The sequence below is a fragment of the Giraffa tippelskirchi genome, chromosome 2, assembly GCF_054371585.1.
Source record: "Giraffa tippelskirchi isolate mGirTip1 chromosome 2, T2T-mGirTip1v1.2.pri, whole genome shotgun sequence".
Lineage (NCBI taxonomy): Eukaryota > Metazoa > Chordata > Mammalia > Artiodactyla > Giraffidae > Giraffa > Giraffa tippelskirchi.
The window spans coordinates 62,861,836-62,888,003 of NC_137276.1; the positions used below are offsets into that span (position 1 = coordinate 62,861,836).

Sequence of the window (26,168 nt, forward strand, 5' to 3'; positions counted from 1 at the left end):
TGCATGCCACAACTACTGAACCTCCATGATGCAATGAAGATCTGATGCAGTCAAATAAATAAACTTTTTTAAAAGGAGTCTAGGTTGTCTGGAATAGCCTGTTAGTAGAACTATGGATGTTAAAAACTCTGCTGGTGATGGATAAGAAGGAAGTGAAAAGCAGATTTAAAAAATTTATATTGTTTTAGATAATATTTAAATCATAAACACAATATTGGTGAAAATATGAACATTGAAGGTACAGTGAGGGCCTGGAAGTGAGGAATATTTAATTGGGAACTGGAGGAGGGGCCTTTGTTATATATGACAGAAAACTTAGCTGAATTGTATCCTAAACTTTTCTGGAAAGCAGAATTTGTGAGAAATGGACTTGAGTATTTAGCTTAGAAGATTTCCAAGCAAAGTGTTGAAGGTACATCCTGGTTTATGTTTGATCTTTGTAGTAAAATATGAGAGGAAAGAGGTAAAGAACTCTAAATAAAAAGGAACCAGGACTTAGGGATTTGGGTAGTTCTCTTATCTAGATTGGAAAAGATATTTAAAAATTAGCATATTCACTGTCAGGAAAGGATACTCTAGAAAGAAAGTCAAAGTTGTGGCTGGAAAACCTTTCGGTAATGCAAAAAGTCGGAGTATTTATTAATACAAAGTGCTCTTACAATGGACTGGGCATATTACTCATTGGATCCCCACAACCATCTCAGCAGAATCCAGAAACAGAGAAGGGATCATCCAGAAAAATCTGTGGAGGAACTTCTTATCTAATGGAGAGAATGTTTATGACATATGTGGAAGACTCACAAGACTCTTGAGAATTTTATACTAGCAGAAACACTGCTAGTTTGGACTGAAAGTGACAGAGAGAAAACAAAATTAAAGATTGTCAGACACCCAACATTCTACAGATAGGAAACAGAATGATAAAATTTCTTGCTGGGAATATGTTATCCTTCAAGTAAAAGGAAGAATGAGAGACGAGGAGCAAGCCCAGAGGACAGAGCTTTGAGCCACAGAGGCTTATTCCCAGGCCTTGAAACCTAAAGGAGTTTGTCTAGCAATATTTTGAAATTTCTTGGGACTAGTGACTTCTTTTTTCCTTCCATTTTCTCCCCTTTTGAATGATAATATCTATAACTATTATCCTATACCTATTCCTAGAAGCACATAACTTGTTTCTTGAGTTTCAGTGGCTCACAAATAGAGAGAAAATGGGCCTTAGAATTGATTATAAATGGCACCTCACTCCAGTACTCTTGCCTGGAACATCCCATGGACGGAGGAGCCTGGTAGACTATAGTCCATGGGGTTGCTAAGAGTCGGACACAACTGAGCGACTTCACTTTCACTTTTCCCGTTCATGCATTGGAGAAGGAAATGGCAACCCACTCCAGTATTCTTGTCTGGAGAATCCCAGGGATGGCGGAGCCTGGTGGGCTGCCGTCTATGGGGTCACACAGAGTCGGACACAATCGAAGCGACTTAGCAGCAGCAGCAGCAGCAGTGCCTCACTCATACTCTTGCAGAAACCAGTACTCAAGAAACCAAGCACCACATTCGAAGAGTTGGAGAACTCAGGTTTATTATGCTGGCGGGCCCAGAGGAGTTAACCTCCAAGCTCTGTGTCCCAAACAAAGGGATTACAGAGTTTTTATAGACAGACTGTAGTGGGCAACACCAGCTATTAACAGGCTGGTTTAAACTAAGGGGTTTCACACGCATGGGAACAGCAGTCAAGATGGGGTGGGGGATGCCTGGCCTGGACAGGCATGATTAAGCAGGTTTGCAGGGGCTGGGCAGTTGCAAAGAGCAGGACAAGGGTGCGTGAGATAAACTCCAGTTCCTAGTATTGCAAGTCCCCACTTTCTGAGACTACGTGACCTACATGATCCAGACTCTGCAAGGGGCAAGCTGAGTTACAGAGGCAGAAGGAGAAGGAGATTAAATAAAATTTTAACTTTTCCTCTTCAATACCATATTTAAGAATATTTAGATGATGAAATTTGGGGCTTTGGGGGTGATGAGATTTTAGACTTTGAGTTGGTGCTCTAGTGAGTTGAGATTTGGGAGGATACTGGAATGAGGGTGAGTGTATTTTGTATATGTGATGATTGTGACTCTTTGTGGGCAAGAGGGCAGACTGTAGTAGGCCAAACAATGACCACATCTTAACCCCTGTAATCTATCACTACATTAGTTTACATGGCAAAAAGGACTTGGTAGATGTGATTAAGTTAAAGACCTTGACACGGGGAGATTATTCTAGATTATCTGGGTAGGACCCATGTGATCACAACGCGTAAGGGGCTCTCTTCATAAGAGGGAAATGGGCGAGTCAGAGTGAGAGAAGGAGATATGATGCCAGAGCAAAGGTCAGAGTGATATCAAGGAATGTGGGGGGCCTCTAGAAGCTAGAAAAGGCAAGGAAATGGATTCTGTTCCCCAAGAGCAGAATAAACGCACCCTCCAGTAGGAATGCAGCCCTACTGACCTATTTGGATTTCTGACCTCTAGAATTGTAAAATAATACCTTTGTGTTATTTTAAGCCACTAAATGTGTGGTAGTTTGTTACAGCAACAGTAGAAAATTAATACACTAACCCTTTTCCTACACTGAGTTCCACACCATTTGAGCCAACCTGCTTGCCCTCTCACCTGAGGCCCCTTCCACCTTCCCATCTTCTCTGGACTTCCAACTTGACATTTCTAACTAACCTCCCCTGCAGGCTTCCACCAATTGTTTCGTTGGCACTCCTTCACTTTCTCTTGTTTCCTGATTCTTTCCAGATCTGAATCATCCTTTCTAAAAAATATTTACTTATTTATTTGGCTGCACTGGGTCTTAGTTGGCATACAAACTGTTAGTTACAGCATGTGGATCTAGTTCCCAGACCAGGGATAGAACCCAGGCCCCCCTGCATTGGGAGTGTGGAGGCTTAGCCACTGGACCCCCAGGGAAGTCCGGCACCATCCTTTAACCTGATGGTTCTTAACCCTAACTATATGTTAAAATCACTTGGGTGGGGGTGGGAAGAACAACTTGTATAAAGTACTGAAGCCCCATATCTGACCAATTATATCAGATTCTCTGGAGGTGGGGTTCAGATATCAGGTCACTGTTAAAGCTCCCCAGGTGATTCTAATGTGCATCCATCACTGAGAATGCCTGCTGACCTATCGTTCTGGGATTGTCAAACTTTCACATGCATAAAAATAACCTAGAGAACTCTGAATGTGGCTGCCAAGGCTTCAGGGCCAGACAGTTTGGGTCACTACATCTGATACTCAGATCCTGCTTTTCTAACAATCTCCCCAGAGGTTCTGATGCAGGTAGCATTTGGAACTTTGAGACATTTCTACAGCCTTCTGTCTCCTCCCTCCCCAGGAGATTCAGCTAACTGATAAAATGAATTCCTTAAATCAGTGATTGTCAATCTTTGAAGAATATCAGGAAGCTTGCTAAAAATACAATTGCCCAGATACCAATCCAGTTTTGTTTAACTAGGCTATTGTTAACAAGCTCGGTGGTTCAGATGTGTACTAAAGTCAGAGAATAAATGGCTTAGATGAGTGGTTCTCAAGCTTGAGTGTGTAACAGAATCATTTGGAGGTCTTGTTAAAACACAGATTGCTGTGGAGTTGCTGATTCAGTAGGTCTGAGTGGGGCCTGATAATTTTGCACTTCTAACAAGAGCTAAGTCATCTGAAGTTGCTATTTTAAGGACCATACTTGGAGAACCACTGCTTTAGATGGATGTTAAGAAAAGTGTTTATCCCACCCTGTGCCTGTATCCATCCTCCCTCCTCATTCTCTCAGCTGTGAAGGAGTCCAGCCAGGAAGAGAGAAAGGGTTGAGGTAAGTGCGTGAGGGAGTCTGGATTTGAGGGGCTGCTAGAGGGGGCTGTCTGAGCAGGACTTCTGGTAAGCTCACCACTGGGGCATCCTGGCAGAATTCTAACAACTCTCCAAGGCCAAGGATGGTGGCCAAATTCCAGTGGAGAATAAAAGTGATCTTATCAATAGCTGTTAACTTCACATATACATCCAGCTCCCCTGAGGCTCAGAAGCTTAGAGTTTCCCTGGCAGAGCCTCTCAGCTCATGATAGTAAGAAGTATACAGGTGTGCATGCGTGATTAGTTGTGTCTGATCCTTTGCAACCCTATGGACATAGCCTACCAGGCTCCTCTGTCCATGGAATTCTCCAGGCAAGAATGCTAGAGTGGGCAGCCATTCCCTTCTCCAGCGGATCTTCCTGACCCAAGGATGGATCCCGGGTCTCCTACGTTGCAGGCAGATTCTTTACCATCTGAGCCACCAGGGAAGCCAACAGGTGTAGTAAGAAGTAAGAGAAAATCTGAAGTAGGGGTTGACCCTTATACTCAAGCTAGTTAGGGGGAAAGTCAAGTTGGAGCTAGAGTCCTGTTCACCCATGGTGTTGACACAGGCTCTGGAGAGAGAGAGCTAAAGAGACTACAGAGCAAAGATGAAAAGAGCCAAGGGACAGAAGAAAGTCATTTCCTTTCCTTTATATTAACAGGGAGTGAGAAAGTAAAGACAATTGGCAGGTCACAGAAAAGGAGGGTGGAGGGATTGGGCTGAAAACACTATCAGTCAGAGTTCTTACAAAATCCACTTCATTTTCACACCCTGAGCACAGAACTTGGTTATGTGCCAAGTGCATATGATCTTCTCAAACACCGGAAGTCATGCCTCAGTTTTGGGAAGCCAGAAGGCAAACAGCTAGATCCAGCATCTGCTAATCCCCTTATACATACCACAAACCCATCCACCAATTCACTGACAATGCATCACAGGACTGGGAGGTTTTAGAGAAGTTCCTTCATTTCAGAACCACAGTCACAGGGCTGAACAGACCTGAGAAGTTTAGGGAACAAGTGTCAACCCCCACAGGTTTAGATATCACCACTTGGCAGTTATGATGATGAGAATTTTTCTGATTGTGTGGATAGTCACAGAACTCATCAGCAGGTCTAGCTTGCCCTGTAGATGCTGATCCCCAAAATTGCACCAGTAGTAACTCAAGTTTGGTCAACTACCTACATGATGTGAAAGTGAAGTAGTGAAAATGTTAGTCACTCAGATGTGCCCGACTCTGCGACCCCATTGACTATAGCCCACCAGGTTCTTCAGTCCATGGAATTCTCCAGGCAGGAATACTGGAGTGGATAGCCATTCTCTTCTTAGGAGATCTTCCCAACCCAGGGATCGAACCCAGGTCTCCTGCATTGCAGGCAGATTCTTTACCATCTGAACCACCAGGGAAGCCCTACTTACTAGATATGGCTTTAGGGAAATCACTTACAGTGGAACCTCAGTTTCTCACCTGTAAAATTATGCAGTATCTTACTTATCCAAAGGCAAGAGGCTAAATCAAATGATACATCCTTCTCCTCCTTTCACCCCAGCCAGAATCCAAGTCTATCCTGCCCCCTCGACAAATCTCCCATATCTATACCCTCCACTCCCACACCACTGCCATTGTCCTGGTTCAGACACTCTTCAGCGTCTACTTAGCTGATTGTACTAGTCTCTGAGCTGGTTTTCTCTTTCCATAGTCTCATCTAGGCCAAAGAATCTTTTACTCAATCTTTCACACTGCTAGCACATGCAGCAAACTTTCTAATGACTCCTCATTACAATAAAGTCCAAAGTCCTTCATGAAGCCGGCAGAGTCCTCTAGGCCCTCAGATTTCAACTCTCACCAATCCCTCCACCCAAATTGTCTCTCCCTGTTGCCCTATAGCCCACCCAGTTGAATCCAGTTCCCTGAGTGCCCCAAGTGTTCTCCTTCCTCTTTACCTTTCATGTACTGGTTCCTCTACTCAGATTGTCATTTGCCCCTTCCATATTTGCCCTTCAAGATTCTGCTTTAGCCCTCCATGCCTCTCATACATTGTCCTCATAGCTGTGCTCTCACTGTATTCTGTTATTTGCATGTCTGCTCCTTACTTGACTTCTAGCCCACTGAGGCAACAACTAGGGCTTTCATCTCTACACTCAGTACATAGCACAGTGCCAGGCCCATGACCAGCCCTTGATAAACATTTGTTAAATGAATGAGTGAAGAATAAATCAGCAAGTATCTTGAGTCCTCTCCTACCCCCAACCCTCATCAACTTGGCCAGAATGCCCTTCTTTTAGAAAACCTTCTAAACTCTTTGGGCTGGTAGCATGTTAAAGTTAATGAGTTATTTTAAAACTTAACTATGTGGTCAGGCAGAACAAGGGCACAAAAAAACAAAAAAATGCCCGAGGTAAAGAGGTATAATGGTAAGGGTGGGGAGGGCACCAGAGAGAAATTTTACCTTCATTTCCTTTTAAATGTAAATAGTACTGTCTCATATGTACATACAGATTACAGATAACTTTCACATACCTTATCTGTGATGCCTCAATCCAGAAAGGTAAGTTGGATTAGTGTTATTATTAACTACATTGTACATAATAGGCTTGGAGAGATTTGTTATACCACAGGAAATGTCTTATGATAACTATGACAAAGGCAAAGGACAAGACACAAAATTATGTATAGAGTGTGAATATAACTGTAAAAAAGAAGCAGAGAAAAAAGTGGAAAGAAACGCATCAGAATGCATTCATTCAATAAACATTTGTTAAATGTCTGCCATATTCTAGACATCATGTTTAGTGCTGGGGATATACTGGTGATCGAAACACACTGTCCCTCGTGGAGGTTACAACTTGGTAGGAAAAAGCAAACTTTGATCAGATATGATACAGCAAAAGTAAAATTGCAACAGTGACAAGTGCATCAGAGAGTTGATGCATAGTGTAATGAGATTGTAGACAAAACAGGGGGATCACCTGTGTGTGTGTGTGTTAGCCACTTAGTCATGTCAAAATCTTTGTGACCCCCTTGGACTGTAGCCTGCCAGGCTCCTCTGTGCATGGAGTTCTTCAGGCAAAAATATTGGAGTGGGTTGCCATTTACTCCTCCAGAGGAGCTTCCTGACCCAAGGATCAAATTCATGTCTCCTGCTTTACAGGAGAATTCTTTACAGTCTGAGCCACCAGGAAAGCCCTGGGATCATCTATAGATAGAGGCAACCCAGGAAAAACTTCCTTGGCAAAGTGATCTCTGAAGCATAGAAAGAAGTTAACCTGTCGAAGAAAGTCCCAGGCAGAAGGATCATGATGAACAAGGGCCCTGTGGTAAGAGAGGAACTGATGAGTAAGAGAATGGCTGAATAGGGCAAGCCTGGAAGAGGTTGGTGTCAGGCAAAGCTGGAGAAAAGGTAGAGGCTGGACCATGCCCAAGCTAGACAGCAGGAGTAATGGGCGTTATTAAGCACATTTGGGTATTCAAAAGATTTCTTACTTCAAATGAGCAGAATGGATTGGTGGGGGTGTTCACTTAGGCTCAGTCGCTTAGTCGTGTCTGACTCTTTGCGACCCCGTGGACTGCAGCGTGCCAGGCTTCCCTGTCCATCACCAACTCCCAGAGCTTGCTCAAACTCATGTCCATCGAGTAGGTGATGCCATCAAACCATCTCATCCTCTGTCGTCCTCTTCTCCTCCTGCCTTCAATCTTTCCCAGCATCAAGGTCTTTTCCAATGAGTCAGCTGTTCACATCAGGTGGCCAAAGTACCGGAGCCTGAGCTTCAGATCAGTGCTTCCAATGAATATTCAGGACTGATTTCCTTTAGGATTGACTGCTTTGATCTCCTTGCAGTCCAAGGGACTCTCAAAAATCTTTCCAAGCACCATAATTCAAAAACATCAATTCTTCAGCACTCAGCTTTCTTTACAGTGCAACTCTCACGTCCATACATGACTACTGGAAAATCCATAGCTTTGACTAGATAGACCTTTGTCAGTAAAGTAATGTCTCTGCTTTTTAATATGTTGTCTAGGCTGGTCATAGTTTTTCTTTCAAGGAGCAAGCTTCTTTTAATTTCGTGGCTACAGTCACCATCTGCAGTGATTTTGGAGCCCAAGAAAATAAAGTCTCTCACTGTTTCCATTGTTTCCCCACCTATTTGCCATGAAGTGATGGGACCAGATGCCATGATCTTCATTTTTTGAATGTTGAGTTTTAAGTCAGATTTTCACTCTCCTCTTTCACGTTCATCAAAAGGCTCTTTAGTTCTTCTTTGCTTTCTGCCATAAGGGTGGTGTCATCTGCATATCGGATGTTTTTGATACTTCTCCCGGCAATCTTGATTCCAGCTTGTGCTTCATGCAGCCTGGTATTTCACATGATGTACTCTGCATATAAGTTAAATAAGTAGGGTGACAATATACAGCCTTGACGTACTCCTTTCCCAATTTGGAACCAGTCTGTTGTTCCATGTCCAGTTCTAACTGTTGCTTCTTGACCTGCATACAGATTTCTCAGGAGGTAGGTAAGGTGATCTGATATTCCCATCTCTTTAAGAATTTTCCACAGTTTGTTGTGATCCACACAGTCAAAGGTTTTAGCATAGTCAGTGATGCAGAAGTAGATGTTTTTTCTGAAATTCTCTTGCTTCTTCAATGATCCAATGGATGTTGGCACTTTGATCTCTAGTTCCTCTGCCCTTTCTAAATTCAGCTTGAACATCTGTAAGTTCATGATTCATGTACTGTTGAAGCCTTGCTTGGAGAATTTTGAGCATTACTTTGCTAGCATGTGAGATGAGTGCAGTTGTGTGGTAATGTGGTAGTGGTGGGAGTGTGGAGGGAGTGAAAGAAGTGATAGAGTCAATGAGTCAGATTGACTCTAGAGTCAAAGCTAGAAGTCAATAGCTTCCCAACCTGGGGAGGCCATTTGGGAAGTTATTGTGGTGGTCTAAGCAAGAGTGGATGGTGGCAGGGGCTCAAGTAATGGTGGTGGTAAAAATGGAGAGACATGGATGACCTCAAGAACTATGAGACAAAATACCAGAATTTGGAAATGCATGGGATGAAGAGGGTGAAAGGAGAGATGCATCGAGATGACTCTTAGGTTTCTGGATGTGAATAGAGGTGGTGCCATCACCTGAGACAGAGAGTAATAGAAGTTGATCAGGTTGGGGCCTGAAGACAGGGCTGATTTGGGACAGATTGAGTTTGAAGTGCTCTGTATATGAAAACCAAAAGGAGTGTCAAGTAGACAACAAAAACTAAGGGTTTGTAGCTCAGAGGAGATGTCTGGCTGGAGATAAGCATCTGTAAGTCAACTGTTGATTGATGGTAATTTAAACCTGAGTGTGAATAAGACTGTGTGGAAGAGCTGGTCTTGGGTCTGGTCTTGAGGAGCCAAATATTCAGGGCCATGTGGAGGAGGTTGAGATGGCAAACCATTAATATGAAATGTCCAGAGTAGCCAAACTCATAGAGACAGAAAGTAGATTAACAGCTGAGGGAATGGGAATAAAAAGGGAGTGATTGCTAACAGGTATGGGATTTCTTTTTTTTATTATAGTTGATTTGTGATGTTGTGTTAGTTTCAGTTGTACGTATATTCATTCTTCTTCAGATTCTTTTCTCATGTAGGTTATCACAGAACACAGAGTAGATTTCCCTGTGCTATACAGTAGGTCCCTGTTGGTTATTTATCATATATAGTAGAGTGTGTATGTTAATTCCAGGCTCTTGATTTATCCCTCTTCCCCAGTATGGGGTTTCTTTTTGAGGTAATGAACATGTTCTAAAATTGATGGTGATGATAGTTGCACAACTCTGTGAATATACTAAAAATCATTGAGTTGTACACTTTAAATGGGTGAATTGTATGGTATGTGAATTAGTATATCCCAGTAATACTATTATTTAAAGTATAGCTCAGCAAACTCTTCTCACTGTGATTCAAAGGGCAGGCTCAAGTGTCTGCAGCTGGGGAAGAAGGTGGACAAGTTGGGGTGAGGATGGAAGGGTGTAAGCAGGGATGTGGTTGTTGTGGGAGGTTGGCTTGGGAAAGGCAGAGCGTGAGCGGAAATCAAGTGAGGTCCTGATAACACAACGGGCCACAAACTATTTCAGAAGATGGAGTTCTGGTGAAAGCAAAAACCACTTCAGTGAAATCAGGTTTCAACCAAAAAGGCTGAGATTCACTTGAGAAGGGTGAAGTGTTACTTTGCAACTGGTGGTTGAATGTGATCTGTTCACTTGGCCTGGGAGTCTTTTAAGCGAGAAGAATTATAATCTAGGCCAGGGTTGAAATTCTGACACACCTAGCCTCCCCAAAGCCAGCATCCCTGAAGTAGGGAGCTTGAAAAGAGGGCTGCTAGCCTTCCCTCAGGTGGGGCCCTGCTGAGAAGTCATATGTCACAGTGCTGGGCCTGTGTGCTCTGGAGCCAGCTGCCTGGGTCAGAACCCTGGCTCCACAACTTACCAGCCACATTGCCTTGGGCAAGTCACCTAATCTCTCTGTGCCTCCATTTTCTCTACTGTTATATAGGGCTAAGGATGGCACCTTTCCCCATCAATAGGATAGTTACAAGGATTAAACCAGATCCTTGGTGAAGGACCTTTAGCACAAGGTCCAGTACATGGGGACACTAGAAGAAGGTAGTCGCTAAAGTGAGTGACAGGGTCGTATCTGGAGCCACAAAACTGGTTGCTTGGAGAAGTGGCTGATCCCTGCTAACCCCGAGTGAAGTCTGTGACAGGGAAGAGACAGCAGCTGGCTGGGGGTCAGTCAGGTGGCTGGGAAATGCTCTGAAGATTGTTAGCAGTACATTGCTCAACTTGCCAGTGGGGTTTGTACTTCCTGTTTTCAGTGACTGTGAGCCCTGATGCTGGCGCTGCTCGTGTTGGAACACGATCTTTCTTAGCCCCTGGGGGGAATTGCAGAGGCTGAGAAGCAACTCAGTGTGGGCTGGGCTCCTTAGCTTCACACCGTGCCTTTTCTCTCCTAGCAGGTTTCAGCTTCCACAAAATGGTCCTGGTGTGGAAGAGAGGAGGGGGTTCCTAATTCAATTCTATAAGAATGTACTCAGTTTTATGATAGTAAGCACTGTTTTATGAGCCTTAACCAGGTGCCAGGGTTATGGCTAAGAGATTTCTGAGTGTGTGAATCCTTATAACAATCCTGGGAGGTAGATTCCTCTTTTATACCAATGAAGAAGTTCAACTCAGTTCAGTCCCTCAGTTGCGTCCAACTCTTTGCAACCCCACAGACTGCGGCATGTCAGGCTTCCCTGTCTATCACCAACTCTCAGAGCCTGCTCAAACTCTTATCCATTGAGTCAGTGATGCAGTCCAACCATCTCATCCTCTGCCGTCCCCTTCTCCACCTGCCTTCAATCTTTCCCAGCATCAGGGTCTTTTCCAATGAGTCAGTTCTTCGCATCAAGTGGCCAAAGTATTGGAGTTTCAGCTTCAACATCAGTCCTTCCAATGAATATTCAGGACTGATTTCCTTTAGGATGGACTGGTTGGATCTCCTTGCAGTCCAAGGGACTCTCAAGAGTCTTCTGCAACAACACAGTTCAAAAGCATCAATTCTTCAGCGCTCAGCTTTCTTTATAGTCCAACTCTCACATCCATACATGACTACTGGAAAAACCATAGCTTTGACTAGATGGACCCTTGTTGGCAAAGTCATGTCTCTGCTTTTTAATATGCTGTCTAGGTTTGTCATAGCTTTTCTTCCAAGGAGCAAGCGTCTTTTAATTTCATGGTTACAGTCACCATCTGCAGTGATTTTGTAGCCCAAAAAAATACAGTCTCTCACTGTTTCCATCGTTTCCCCATCTATTTGCCATGAAGTGATAGGATCAGATGCCATGATCTTTGTTTTTTGAATGTTGAGTTTTAAGTCAGCTTTTTCACACTCTTCTTTCACGTTCATCAAAAGGCTCTTTAGTTCTTCTTTGCTTTCTGCCTTAAGGGTGGTGTCATATGCATATCGGATGTTTTTGATATTTCTCCTGGCAATCTTGATTCCAGCTTGTGTTCATCCAGCCTGGCATTTCACATGATGTACTCTGCATATAAGTTAAATAAGTAGGGTGACAATATACAGCCTTGATGTACTCCTTTCCCCATTTGGAACCAGTCTATTGTTCCATGTCCAGTTCTAACTGTTGCTTCTTGACTTGCATACAGATTTCCCAGGAGGCAGGTAAGGTGGTCTGGTATCCCCATGTCTTTAAGAATTTTCCACAGTTTGTTGTGAACCAATGAGGAAACTGAGGCACAAAAGGTTAAGAGTTTTTCCCAAGTTATACAGGAATCTAGTCTGGGCCACCTGACTCCAAAATCCATGCTCTGAACCACTGCATCATACTGAATGAAACATGCTAGATTATGGGTATTAAAAACTGAATGCTCTGGGTCCTTGCCTTCCAGGGGTCCATGGTCTAGAGATTCTCTGAACAGGAAGACTAGGAGACCTTGTACCTTCAAACCCTGCTCAGAAATCTACCTGTTCATGCAGAGGACATATACTGACCACATCTTGAATTTACTGAGTCCTTCACATAATCAGGCAAATTGTCCCCAACAGATCTGAATCAGGGCTGCATATCAGAAATGCCTGGGGAATTTTTCTAAAATCACAAGCCCTGGCACCAGTCCTGACCTGAATTCCAGCCTCTGTGGGTGGAGCATAGACTATCTATCTATTTTTAAAGTTCTCAGGTGACTTGGTAAAGAAACACTGCCAAAATTCAGTAACGTAGCTTGGAAATTTCAGTATTTTGGCATCCAGCTATAACTCCTGGCTTGCCTTCTACATCCAATCTTTAAGAAGTTGATGTTTGGTTCAAAATACGTGTATGCACACATCAGGATATCACTCAGCTTTAGATTCTGAGCTTCCAGATATTGGGGATAGGAAAAGCTGGTCATGAACTTCATTCACACACCGGGGAAACTCAGCGCCAGCCTCATACACAAATTAGGGAAATTATGTTTTCTGTTTCCTGAATGCCACCAACTCAAGCGGGGCTGGGTTTTGGATCAGCAACTCGTGCATGTCTCCCGCTTTAGTGAATTCAGCCCAAGGATTGTTGGGGATAGAATGAAGAGAATATGAGAAGACTAATCCTAAAGACCCTGGAGCAGGGCATGACAACCCACTCCAGTATTCTTGCCTGGAGAATTCCACGGACATAGGAGCCTGGCCGGCTACAGCCCATGGGGTCTCAAAGAGTGGGACACAACTGAAGTGACTTAGCAAGCCTAAAGAGGATCACCGTGTAAAGTTGAATACGATATGCACTGCCCAAAGGCATCAGGCTCAGGAGGGAACTGAGAGTTGACAAAGCCTGCACACCATTTATCAAGCTGTGGACTTCTGGCTTGGGGCACCTTTTTTTTTTGGCCACACCACCAGATGTGGGACCTTAGTTCCCTAGGGATCAAACCTGTGCTTGCTACATTGGAAGGCAGAGTCTTAACCACTGGACTGCCAGAGAAGTCCCTGGGGCACCTTTTTGTACCTTATGTGTTATGGAGGATCTGCTCTACAACTCCCCTAGCCTCTCCTTCCCAAAGGCCCATTAAGTCCAAGATATAGCCCCATGGGAAACCCTGGGATGCATCCCACCATCATCATTTTCTACTTTTTATGCTCCCAACTCCCTCCCATAAAAGCACAAGGAAAGAGCCAAAATCTTCAGAAAAGTCACATTTGATTGATCATATTTATTCAAAATTACAAAAATAGATATAAATAAAAATACCAGAATATAATTATTAAATATTCAGTGTACAGGAGTGGTCCTCACCTCACTCAGCGAGGATTGGATGAACTCGGCTAGAAGGTCAGAAGAGATAACTGGCCAAGAAAACATCTATGTGAAACTGAAACTGCAAATTTAGTGCTTCTCACAGTCTGTGCCACAGAATGATACATTTATACATATCATCACCTGGGAGGCCCAAGAGGCCCCAGGAGTGACCCACGACTTCTCCAAACAGGCTATTCTGTATGATGTCACATCCAGACAATTTGGGGAAGTATCTAGACTTGCAGTCAGACACAGAACACCAGCTCTTACACTGACGCAGCTTGCGCACAAGTGTGCAAACATACACACGCATATATAACGTTCCCTGATACATTCATGGAATGTCAGAGCCCTTCCCTCAAGTCATTAGTGTCTCTTCTCTCCAAACCATTGTTCTTTCATTGGCTGAGCTCTCTCAAGAGACCTCAGTTCTGTTATACTTCCTAATTGGGAAATTATTCATTTCCCAACAGTGGGCCTCATGAATGGCCCATTGCCAGGGAGCTGGGTCTCCTTCCACCTATGCACAGGAGATGCCATTTTTAACTCCAGGAAGCTTTACTCCAGAAACAGACAATAATATCCTGGTTCAGGACCACCCTTCCATCCTGATCAGGAGGGATCTGGGCGTCCAGCACCCAGACTATATCTGAGGGTAAGTCTACTGTCGTTCACCCTGGGGGCAGCACAAGCAAAACCACCTCCGCAGAGTCCACCTTCCTCAGTCTCTTCCTTATATATAGCTGTGCAGATGCTGCAAAGATGACGGTCAGCATGGGAGTGGGTGGTGCTTTCCTTAGTTCTCTGGGGTCCTTCAGAGGGCAGGGCCAATCTCTCCCCTGGTGTGAGTGTAGATCCAGGGCAGGAATTTTGAGACCCTTGTGTAGACTCCTGGCTTGTCCTTCATGGCACATTCACGGCCCCAGCTCACAATCCCAGTCAGGGTCAGGCGGCCTTGGATGGTGCAGACCAGTGGGCCCCCTGAGTCTCCCTGTTAAGCCAAAGATACAAAAGGTGAGTCCTAGGAGAAGTGAGAAGGGGGTCAATCATGCTGAAGAGAGAAGAGAGAGTTTCCTAGAGTCAAAATCCTTAGTGACTCCCCGTTTCCTACCACATCAAGTTTAAAAATTCTCTGCTTGCCTTTCAAAGTCCTGGTATCTACAATTCCATCTACATTTTCAGATCCTATACTTCTCCTTCCCATCCCAAGATATGCCATGGTCATTCTCATTTTTGTATCTTGCAAACTGAAATGCTCTCTAGTCTTCCCTCTGTCTCCCTGTCAAATCCCTATGGATTGAGAGTCACATTCTTTCTCTCTAAAGCACCCCCCACCCCCCACCATGACCATCTAGTTGGTACTCACCTCCTTCTCCTAAACAGCTGATCAATTATAACTCACACGACACTCCTTGCACTGCGTTGTATTATTTTCTATTGTTTTCTCTTTCTTATGGTCTTAGTCCCTGTCCCTTTCTGAGTCTAAAGTGCCTAGCATAGAGCCAGGCTCTTGACAAATGTTTGGAACCCCAATCCTGGTCCTGGCTTCTTGGGACTTTGACTGGAGAGACTCCCCAAAGTTGATAGGAAAAAGCCCAGGAGCCCTGGGAGACCAGGGTGATGGAGAGAGATGCTGGGAACTCTCACCTGGCAGGAATCTGTTTCCCACTGTGGGTCAGCCGCACACAGCATTTTGTCAGTGACTTCAGTGCCATAGTAGTGGGGCTGCTGACACTCCTCATGGGAAACCAGATTCACAAAAGTCATTTTCAGCTGCTCTGGATAGAGATAATCAGCTGCATGGAGGAAACAGGGAGGAATTTATGTTAAGATGTGTCTGTCCAGTCTGCACACTGGGACTCTCTGTCAGGGAGGGGACCAAAAAGTGTCCCTACCAGGGGAAGCCCTTATTTTTTTCCCACCCAAAATCTAGGTCTTTACCCCACCTGTAGTCCCTCACCCCTCACCCATTTAATTTTATGGCTCATCAGTTCCTAAATAATGCTCCCCACTCCATCCCTGGACCCATCTGCTGCTTCCACTGTGCTCCCATCTCTTTCTCCACAGTCCTCCCTTGATCAAGCTGAGCTCACTTCCAGGCTACAACACTTGCCCAGGACCCTCTCAGCCAGACCCAAATGTCACTTACAGGGATTCTCTTTTCCAAAGCCAGTGATCTCACACCTTGTGCCAAAACGGGCATCTCCATATCGTGGGGGCAGGCAGATGGTCTGTATGGACCGGGAGGGCTGTGCACATTGACCACTGCTGGTACGGATCTTCAGCAAGGCTAGGGGAGCAGGAAGGAGGCAGAGGAGAAAGATCACCACCTGGTCAGGTGGTTACCATCACTCCCCTCCAAACCCTGAGGCTGTCTGTTCCTGCATCAGTTAAGGTCAGAGGGCATCCTGGGAGGTCTGCTTGTAGCCTGTCACCTAAAACAAGCCTCTTCTGTTCCATGCCTCAAGGGTTTTGTTCCAGTTGCTGACAGAGGCTTAGATAGCCAGGGCTACTGCATACAGCTGTATGGATTTTTTCCTGCAAAAAGCCCTGGCAGAGGTAGTTGGGCTGAAACCAGCCCCAATACCCTCTCCAAGTTCTATATCCTGGGACAGACAGAGGCTCCATCCCACAATGGAAAGGGCATCCCAGTCCAAGGTATTGCCACCCAGAGGAGGCTACCTGTTTGGAAATTCAGGGACTACAGAGGAGCACCAGGCCTCTCATGTTTTTTCACTGTGAACCCTTCCCTACCACTCCCTTTAAAGCAGGGTCTTCAAGTTCCCCTTCAACCCCAACTTCCCACTCAGGTCTCTCTAGATCCCCCTCCCCACAGCTATCATCATTAGGCAGATGAGGGTCTTTCACTCACCAATATCATTGTGATGAGCAAGGGTGTCCGCACTGTAGTCCTCATGCAGGATGAGCTTTTCCACCTCAAACTTCATCTCCCCACGTGTTTCGGAGTTAAGCTTTGACTGACCCAGGTAGACAATGTAGTCCTCCTTCTTTGGGTGATCACTGTGGGAAGATCTGTCAGACAGTCTGATCCTGCGAGATCCTGTCACTTCCCCCTCCCCGCCACAATGACCTGAGAGCATCACCTCTCCCCAGGGCTATGGGCCATATACAGAGAGGCTGAGGGGTTAGAAATAAGGGGAATCTTTTGCTGGAAAGGAGGAAGGGATTTGTTTGGGCAGAAGGGTCAGGGACAAGAAACAAGGAACATACATGAAGCAGTGTGTGGCGCTGACCACCCAGCAGGGACTGATGAGACTGCCACCGCACACATAGGTGACAGAACCTCCTCGATGCCTCCTATAGATGGCTGCAAACCAAGGCTGGTTCTCGATGGTGGTGAATTCTCCCCCAACAATCTTAAAGCGAGGCCTCAGAGCCTTCTGGCCACACTGGAACTCTACTTTCTCAGGAGAGGAGGGACCTTTTCCTGGAGGAGAAAGAAAGGGATGTCTTGGGGAGGGAGGTAGGATAAAGTGTTTTGCTCCTGGTCCTCTAACCACCCAGTTTTTCAGGGCCAGGAAGGCCTCCCTCCTCATCTGTCCTGTGATGCAATAAGGGAACATAGGAGTTTGTCACCTTCCACCCCACCGTCACAAACAGGCCAGTGACACTTACCAGCAGAGCAGTCCTGCACCATGCACTCCTTGACCAACTGCTTTAGGCCAACCTGCACATAGCACCAAGGCCTTCTCTGATTGTCTGGGTTCCTGGCAACATAGAGGGGAAGAGGGTATCATTCCAAGCCAAATTGCCTTTTCTGTATCTTCCCCTTCAGAGAAGACTCAACAAATGGCCTTGATTTTCTCATACTATGGTCAGCACTTGGCGAACAGGACAGTCACAGGGGTTTCTGTGAGGTTGTGAGGAAGGTCCTTGCTACCCCCACTTACCACTTACCTGCAATAATTGTGTTTCCCCAGGCCCAGCTGAAGGGCATCAGATCTGTGGGCATGGTACATTTTCAGAAGGACGGTGGCAGAGTTCCAGGCCAGGCAGGGCCGGCCTCCGAGGTCGGTGTTGGCCTTGCCTCGGTAAGAGTGACCATTCCCATGATAGCAGGTTTTCGATGTATCTGTGGAAGAATGTGGGGATGAGAATATTAGAGAAGGAAGTTCAGACAGGCATTTTAGAGAACTTGCCAGGCCTCAGATGATTTCAGTGACATAGAAGATCCTAGAAAGGGTCTCTTTCCACCCCTACCTTACATTTGTGCAGCCCCAGCTTCATGAGACAGTGTGTGTTCACTGTACATCACATGGGGGTGAAGATGCCCTCCACTCCACCTCCTAACTCCTGCCTGCTCTTGGATCCCACCCATGTCTCCCTCTCATGTCTCCCTGCCCCCAAATCACGGGTACCCCCTGCCCCCTCCCAGTTAGAGTCAGGACCCCCATACCTATCTCACAGTGTTCTCCTTGGAATTTATTTGGGCAACTGCATCGCTGAATGTTGGAGAAGTACTTGTAGGACACACATTTTCCTCCATTCTGACAGCCACAGTTCGCTGGAAAACACAAAGGTTGGAGGGTAAGCAAGGAACATGGGGGGAGGCCAGGGGAGAACCAGCCCTGAAGCAAGAACAGGGAGGGGCTGCCCCCTGAGGCTTTTCCAAGATATCTGTGCAAGGGGCGGATACTCACATACACCAGACTCTTTATGAACTTCATTGCTGCCCTGGAAGAGATAGGGGGGTGGGGGAGAGAAAATTCACCAAAGGTTCCATGTTCCTGCGACCCCAGAGTGAAGATGAACTGGCTCCAATCCCAAAACTCACCCTCCCTCCAGTTGCCTCTCTCCTCACCCTGTTCATGTCTAACTAGCCCTCATATGGAAGATCATAGGTTTCCAGCAGGGAGAAATGGACTGACTCAAATAAGCTTCACAAATCAGGTGCCAGCAGGTTGGGGCAGTCCCTGCGGCTTCTTCTTCCCTTACCAGCAAGTGCAAGCTCCCCATTTCTCAAGGCCCCAGTGCCACACCTGTCCTTTTTCCCCCTTTGGCCCTACTGTTGATGAATTTTGGAGGACTCCGGCTCCCTACGCAGCCCCTTCCTTCCCCTGCGCTGTTCGGGGGTCTTGCAAGCCCCCTCCCGCCACCTAGAGTCAAAGCAGGGAAGCCACTCACATCGGAGTCTCTCACGACCAGCGCACAGACGAGCAGGCATGCCAACAGGACCCTCATGGTGGCAAGGCTGGGGCTCTAGACAGAGGCTCTGCATGGGAAGGAGAAGTCAGGGGAAGAAGCGGAGGAGCGCGAAGGCGGACGGGGTGGATTACTGCAGTTCAGGGCTGGAGCCCCTAGGTTCCCTGCGGTACGAGCCCGCGGTGACCTGGCTCCCCGGGCCTGGCCGTCTCCCCTCTCTGGAGGCTCAGGGGGTGGTGGCGCATCCTGGATCCGCCGCTGCAGGGGGACACATGGGCACGGGGCGCGGTGACTCAGCGCGCAGACGCAGCCGAGCCGGGGCAGACGGTAAGGGGAAGTAAAGCCGGCAGAATCTGGGTCCCCCGTATCCACTCTGCGCTCTTAGGGAGACTCACACTCACCCGCGGCTACGGCCAGAGGGGCGCAGGACCGGAATTGTGGGGACTTGTAGGCACTCTGACGCTCCGCCGGGGTCTAGGGCTCCAGTCTCCGCGGTGTGCTGCCAGCAGGCACTGCAGGCTCTATATTAGGACTCGCCCCAGTTCTAGCCCCGCCCCAGCCTGGGATCGCCCCGTCCACTCCCTTCCCTCCCCTTCCCTGCCGGCCTGCCGCCACTTGGACCCCGCAGGCTTCCACAGCCGAAACTGTGAGGGGCAGCGCGGTCCCCAGTGGAGGGGACGAACCAGGTCTGAACCTAGAGATGGAGATGTAACTAAATTCACTGCTCCCTCCTTCCATTCACCTGGCCTGGGCCCGTCGGGTGCAGCACCCCTCCACCTCCCGAACTGCCAAAAGGAGAGGCGCTAGGGGGACTCTCCCCTCCAGTAAACCAGCTCTTCTCCACCCTCGGCCTCCACCTGCCTAGGACAGCGATTCGGACCCCTGGTCTTAGGGGCATAGCCCGCAGCTCATACAGCTGTGGAGTCTTTCTCAATGTGAAAATGCACGGTCGCTGAAACAAACAAAAAAACCCTGCTTACTGGGGCTGCCCCTGTAGTATGCCGGGTTCTCCAAAATCAACACAACCAGTGGATAAGACAAGCTGTTTATTGCTTACTGCAGTAAGGCAGTTTGGTCGTGACAGGGGGTGGGGGAGGGCGTCCGATTTTATTGAGAATTTGCAGTTTGATTTAAGGGAGGTCTTTGAAAGTGAGGGCTTAATAAGGACTGGATAAGAATCCTGCTATGATTTTGCAGGATTGTGAGAACAGGGCTTCCCAGGTGGCGCTAGTGGCATAGAACCTATCTGCCAATGCTGGAGACAGAAGAGACTTGGATTGGACCCCCCCAAGGGCATGGCAACCCTCTCCAGTATTCTTGCCTGAAGAATCTCCACAGACAGACGACACTGGAAGGCTAGAGTCCATGAAGTTCCAAAGAGACACGACTGAGGCGATTTCACACTCACGCAAGTGAGAATAAAGTCTTAGGGCATAAACTATCGATGCTTTCTATTGAAGTTTTGATGTGTTTTCCAGGAAGTTCCTATAATGAACCATCCATAGTATTGTCACTTAATAAAGACAGTGGAAGAATAAAGCCTTCTTAATGTAGAAACTTCTGTTTTCACCTCTGAGGAAAGAATTGGGAAACTGGAGGACAAGAATAGAAAGATTTATTTTTCACTATATGGACTTTTACACTGTTAAATTTTTGAACATATCCTTGTATATCACCCATTCAAAAAATTACAGTTTTAAGTGCATGTTTATTTAGTATTCTATATCATAAAACCTTGTTTCTAGTAAGATAAAATAATTGCTCATCAAGTAAGACTGGTCTTCAGAAAGACCATATGTAAAGAACTCTACTTATGCTTCCTGCCTGAGGGCAAGTGCACAGTTGTGTACGCACACACAAGTCTATGCATATACACATATCTCTCAGGCAGAGCTGAAGAACCACAGTAGGGACTCTGAAGTTCAGTCACCCCCATCCCTTTCCCCTAGTGTTGGGAACCAGGGCTTGGGGTCACTTGAATCCACCCTGTCACCCTCAGTGGAAGGGGAGGAGGCTGAATCCTCCCAAGGCTTGGGAAAAGAGGCCCAAAGGGAGGCCCAAAGAGGCATAAGGCTTGGTCCTCTCCCTGCCTAGTGTTAAAGGCTCAGTCATGTCTGACTCTGTGCCACCCTGTGGACTGTAGCCTCTGTCCATGGGATTTCCGAGGCAAAAATCCTGGAGTGGGTAGCCATTCCCTTCTCCAGGGGATCTTCCCGATACAGGGATTGAACCTGGGTCTCCCCCATTGCGGGCAGATTCTTTACAGTCTGAGCCACCAGAGGCCTACAGCATTTTGCTGCCTGGCAAACTTGGACCTTGGGTCTGGGTTCACCTGAGAAGGGTAGGAGAGAGTACCAGGAGAGCAGGAGGAAGGAAAGCCTCTTTGCTCTGCTCCAGCCAGAGGTCTCAGGATGCTGGCCTTTGCCTGGGGAAAGTACAAGTTAACTATCCAGCTTGTGAGTCCGGTGACCCATCGTCTTCTGGAGAGATTTTCTGTGCCCACCTCTGAGCTGCCAGCCTCCCAAGACACATACTGAGTCAGAATGCTAGAGGCCTCCGAACCAGCCTTGCTACTTCCTCTAGAAGATTGTGGTATGTTTTGTTTGGAGTTAGAACCCACTAATTGTAAATAAACGTGATCAGAATGTAAACAAAGATGTTGCAGCCTGAGGACTTACCCCGAAACTCGAAACGTAGGTTAGTTATCAGGAAATTCCCAGCTGACTCTTGTGATTCACAGCACTCTCCCGGCAGCTCTCATGACTTCAGATTACTTGGCTGGAGGCTGTCATGCTGATTCTGAGAGCAGGATGACCTCATTTCCTCCCGGACAAAGAGACTTGGAGACCGTTATGCACCATGACACTCCTCTTCCCCCTCCTTCCTGTTGTGGCCTCTTCACCTGGTTGAACAATCCTAGAGCCTCTGTGAAGACAGAATTTCTTTTCCACTCTGTGACCTTTGGTGCTCTCTGAAATTTGTGTTCATCATTCGGTGCACAGTCATCTTTTAATTCTTTTAGGGCAGACACTACATCTTAAGTATCTTTCTCTCCCTCAGCACCTGATGCACGCCTTGTTCACCCAGGTGCTTTACTATGAAGGAATCCATGAACAAGTGACAACAAAGCATTCTGGGGCACCCTAGAAGTTTCCCTCCTCCTCTTTGTCTTTTCTTTTTTTCCTTGCCATAAAAAAAATAGTACTGACATAATTTCTGTCTTTCGCTAAAAAGCACCTTGATACAAACCATTCCTCTTTAAACTCAGAGCAGCCTTACATAGCTGGGAATTGTTATTCCCATTCTGTAAATGAGGAAAATGAGGTGGAGAGAAGAGACATAATTGATAAGTGGCAAAGCAAGCACTAGAACCCAGATTTTCTGGATCCTTGGTCCTGTGCTCTATACCTCACTGCTTCCAAAGAAAAGGATTCAGAATAGAAGACTCTAAAGAGAAGGATCAGATGATGTAAGATGTTCCTGCTCAGGGGAGCCCTCCTGCTGGCTTTGGAGACCTCCTTCTGGAAAGACCCTCGGACTATGGACTCTGAGCTCACAGGAGGCCCCGGCAATAATATGAGTTAGTCTCTTGCCTGAATTCCTGAAACTAACTTAGTGATCTAGGGTAACTGAAGTTTCTATCAAGTGTGAGAAAATAAGGAACTGAATATATGTGGTTTCATTCTGTTCCTGACTCTCAGAGTAAAACCACCAACCTCCTGCTTCCACATCTCAGCAGTCCAGACCCCTCAAGTTAGATGTGGCAAAAGAGACTAATGGAGAGGCGCCGTTTCCTGGAGAGACTCATAAAAAAGCAGGCAGATGCCAAGTGTGCAAGGAGGACCAGGATGCTGAACTTGGCCCTGAGACTGTATCCAGGAAGCTGGCCCACTGAAGGGCTATTTTCTGACTAGCAGGACCCAAAGGGAAGTGCATGTCGAGTCACAGGATGTTTTCCTGGGTTGCTACACCAAGAATGTTCAACTTGGTACTGTGTATAGAGTACAGTGTCTAGCCACAGGTCAGCCACATCCACGTCGAATGACCTCAGGCAGGATAGTTAATTCTTTGGGTCTCAGTTGCCCATGTACAAAAAGAGGCAACGCCTGCCCTGCTTGTGCCTCACTTTGCTGATTGAATGAGGTCATAGTTGTGTGTGAAATCGTTCATTCATTCCTTTATTAAATCACTCAGTATTTATCACAAGCCTTGTATGTGTCAGGCACAGTTCTAGATGCTAGAGACTCACGGATGAAATTTGTAAACTATAATTCCTACCTCAAATGCTGGTCTTGCCTTCCTGTCTATGACTCTCCTGGCTCAGAAGTCCAGGCCATTCCTGGGACTTCACCCCAGGATTCCAGTTAAGTGCCAATGCTACATCCTTAGCCAACAGTTCCCAGCAACCGGCCAGCTGTGTGCGCTGCTCACCCCCACAGCGCTGACTCCCACTCTCTCCTTCTCCTCTTTAGTTGTCCATGGCCTGAAACTCTTCTTTCTCTCACACTCATGGGACAGGCAGATTCCTCTGCAGTTCTGGGAAGGAGGTACTGAATGCTGGTCACATAATTTCCTTGAGTCTGAAGACATGTTGGGTCTCTCTACAAGTTTAATGCTAAGGGTGAAGATACTGTTTCACAGTAGGCACTGGAAGCCACGTCTGGGGCCTGTAACATGATAGGGGAGGTGCTGGAGCTGCTAGGCCCCCAGTGGCCTGTGGAAAGAGTAGGGCGGGGGAAACCACATACTTGCTTCCTTACTCATGGAAAGCAAAAAGCCCAGGGGCTATACCCTGAGGTTATATTCTTTCGTCAGTGAACAAAGGGGCCAAGTTGGACCCTCCAGCTTCATCTTATGATCCCTACCCTTTCTCATCATTTCTACCTCATCATCTCTGGTCCAGTTCCTAGCCCCACCCAAGCCAGTAAGCTCAGACCTCTGAATGAATTATTTTGAGCCTTGGCCAGATTTTCCTTTGTCCCTAATCTAAATCTGGCTACTTCCTAAATCAGGAACTTATTACCTCAAAGAGTGTTGGTCATGGCTTTCCAGACCTTCTGGATTCTGAGGCCACCTACCAGAAACAAAGCTAGGCCCTGGTCCTAGGACTTCTGCTTGGAGCCCAGGTCACCTTGTTGGATGGCAATAGCTCCTTAGCTGGAAGCTAAAAGGGATTCCAGGAACAGAGGACTAGAATGGGAAACCAAAAACTGACGGGTTTGCTAAAAACTGCCAAGAAGTCAATGCTGTTAAAGGAAATACGTTCAACTAGGAGCTAGCATACTCAAAAATGTTGTTTGAAAGAAAACCAATATAACATCCACAGCCTATATGAGGTATAATTTCGTGGGTTTAGGACTCTCACAAGCTGAATTCTATAACTCTGCCTTTAACACAAATGCAGCACTTCCCTTTCCATTACACAGAGAGGAAAATAGAGGGCTGAAGAAGGGAAGTGAATCATCTGAGTTCATTCACTGAAAATGATGAGATTCAGAATTCACCAGTTTTGAGGAACCTCATGACACATTTCCCCCCCTCCCCTCCTATTCTGAATCTGCTCTCCTCCCTTCCTGACCACTCTCAATCCCCACCCTCAGTCTCTTTGTCTTCCTACCCACCTGAGGAAGGTGTTTCTTTTCTCCAAACAGTCATTGATAACAGTGTGATGAGGCAGCTAAGTCCTGGGGAGAGGTCAGTCCCCTTTTAGAAGGTACTAGAGGATGAAATGTATGGAAGTCTGTGAGAAGAGGGGGCAAGGGGCATGGCAGGGAGCCCCTGAAAGAGGTGTGTATGCAGGGTGAAGAGAAGGAATAGTACGTAGATAATCTAACCAGGAGGCTCCTGTTTACTCTGAGAACAGCGATGGTAGTAATATGACAGAAACTAAAGAAGAGGAAGTCTGTTCTCTCCAAGGGGATATATTATAATTTATCCCTTGTTGAAGATAGATTATAACAGCCAACTTCTATTGCTTACATTCATTTTCTTTTTCTGACTTTTCCAGTGGCTCAGGGGTAAAGAATCTATCTGCAATACAAGAGACATGTGTTTGATCCCTGGATCGGGAAGATCCCCTGGAGGAGGGTATAGCAACCTACTCCAGTATTCTTGCCTGGAGAATCCCATGGACAGAGGAGCCTGGCAGGCTACAGTCCATGGGGTCGCAAAGAGTCAGACACAACTAAAGCGACTGAGCAGCATCCACATTTTTTCAGTGTTAACAACAACCTTTAAGGAAGGTACTATTAATATCACCCTTTTATGGATGAGAAAACTGAGGCTCTCAGAGTTTAAGCAGTTTACCCATGGTCATGCTGCAGGCAAATGGTAGAGCTGAGACTCACACCAAGGGTTGGTTGATTCCAGGGTTTGGAGAACTACCTCTGAGGCAATATCATATTCAGTCAGGAAGGTGGAGATGCTAGTCCTTATACCTAATATCCCTATTCTAACCCCATGGTGCCTTCCCAGAGTGTCCCCGGTAGTCCAAGTCATGACTGGGTTGAGTCCTATCTGTGCAGCGTGAGCCAGACTGGAAAAATCCTCCTTTTGCTTAATAAACCCATCCATGGCTGTATCTGCAGGATCCAGTCAGAGAAGTTCACTGGGTCTTCTGCCTCTGCTTATTTTTCTGTGTAGCTCTCTGGAAGCATCAATGATGAGTTTTTTTTCTTTTTCAAAACTGTTATTCACCTATATTTATATGATGAGGATACCTAGGATTTTTCTGTGGGGAAATAACAATAGCATCTCTACACGGAGCTGCATTTTATTTAGCAGGTGTTGAGTAATCATCCTGTGTGCATTCTCTCATTTAATCCTCAGTGAAGGAGATGTAAGGAAACTGAGGCCCTGAGAGGTTGAGGACACACAGCCAAGTCAATATCAATAGTGTTGTCCCTTTACCTCTTTCTGAGGGGGGAAGAAATACCCTGTTAGGTAAGTTCCCCGAAAATCTGTAATAATAAATATTTGCTAATGTTATGTTTTCCAACCTTGTCTTAAAGGTTTTAAGAATTACAAAATCTCGGGTAACTTCCTAGGAAATTCTGATTCATTAAGTCCAGAAGTGGGTTCAGGAATCTTATTCTTTTATATACATCCCAGAAAATTCTTACACAAGTTTGGAGAAAATGTCAGTCAGTGCATACTTAGGGAGTGTTACTTTATTTTTTCACCTAGAAATGCCCAACTAAATCACAAATTTTCTATCGACTGGGGCTTCTACTCTAACCTCATCCTTTGAGATGGGGGCCCGAAGAGAGCAGAGGTGGGAAAGCACCCTCTGCTTCCAGGGCTGGAAGGCTGACTTTGGGACAGA

The 26,168-nt window shown here is 46.3% G+C and overlaps 1 protein-coding gene and 1 long non-coding RNA gene across 3 annotated transcripts in view; one reads left to right on the forward strand and one right to left on the reverse strand.

Annotated features, from left to right (window-relative positions):
• Positions 1–24,938, forward strand: part of LOC145536140 (uncharacterized) — a 48,467-nt gene extending 23,529 nt beyond the window's left edge. Inside the window, exon 4 of the long non-coding RNA XR_014075666.1 lies at positions 24,852–24,938. This is a non-coding gene — a long non-coding RNA (uncharacterized LOC145536140). The remainder of the gene's footprint in view (positions 1–24,851) is intronic.
• On the reverse strand, positions 13,576–21,651 carry PLAU (plasminogen activator, urokinase). Of its 2 annotated transcripts, XM_081564247.1 has the most exons (13): positions 21,523–21,651; positions 20,166–20,436; positions 19,246–19,796; positions 18,827–18,914; positions 18,343–18,376; positions 18,099–18,206; positions 17,600–17,774; positions 17,318–17,409; positions 16,913–17,129; positions 16,554–16,702; positions 15,831–15,971; positions 15,329–15,477; positions 13,576–14,672 (listed from the first exon to the last, which is right to left on the reverse strand). In XM_081564247.1, the coding sequence occupies exons 4-13, from the start codon at positions 18,881–18,883 to the stop codon at positions 14,496–14,498; spliced, it is 1,299 nt and encodes a 432-aa protein (XP_081420373.1). In that variant the 5' UTR covers positions 18,884–18,914; positions 19,246–19,796; positions 20,166–20,436; positions 21,523–21,651; the 3' UTR covers positions 13,576–14,495. The 2 variants fall into 2 exon arrangements, with proteins under 2 accessions (XP_081420373.1, XP_081420381.1); XM_081564255.1 differs by lacking the exons at positions 20,166–20,436; positions 21,523–21,651 and having other exon boundaries at positions 18,827–19,102; positions 19,246–19,344.
• Positions 24,939–26,168: the final 1,230 nt, after the last annotated feature.

What these genes read in the sequence shown, in the direction of transcription:
- PLAU (XM_081564247.1), bottom strand. Translation starts at nt 18,883, where the DNA reads ATGAGGGTCCTGTTGGCATGCCTGCTCGTCTGTGCGCTGGTCGTGAGA. An exon ending in AGGAGAACACTGTGAGATAG is followed by an intron (nt 17,775 to 18,098) that starts GTATGGGGGTCC and finishes ATTCTTCCACAG; the next exon opens with ATACATCGAAAACCTGCTAT. An exon ending in CTTTGGAAAAGAGAATCCCT is followed by an intron (nt 15,478 to 15,830) that starts GTAAGTGACATT and finishes TCCTCCATGCAG; the next exon opens with CTGATTATCTCTATCCAGAG.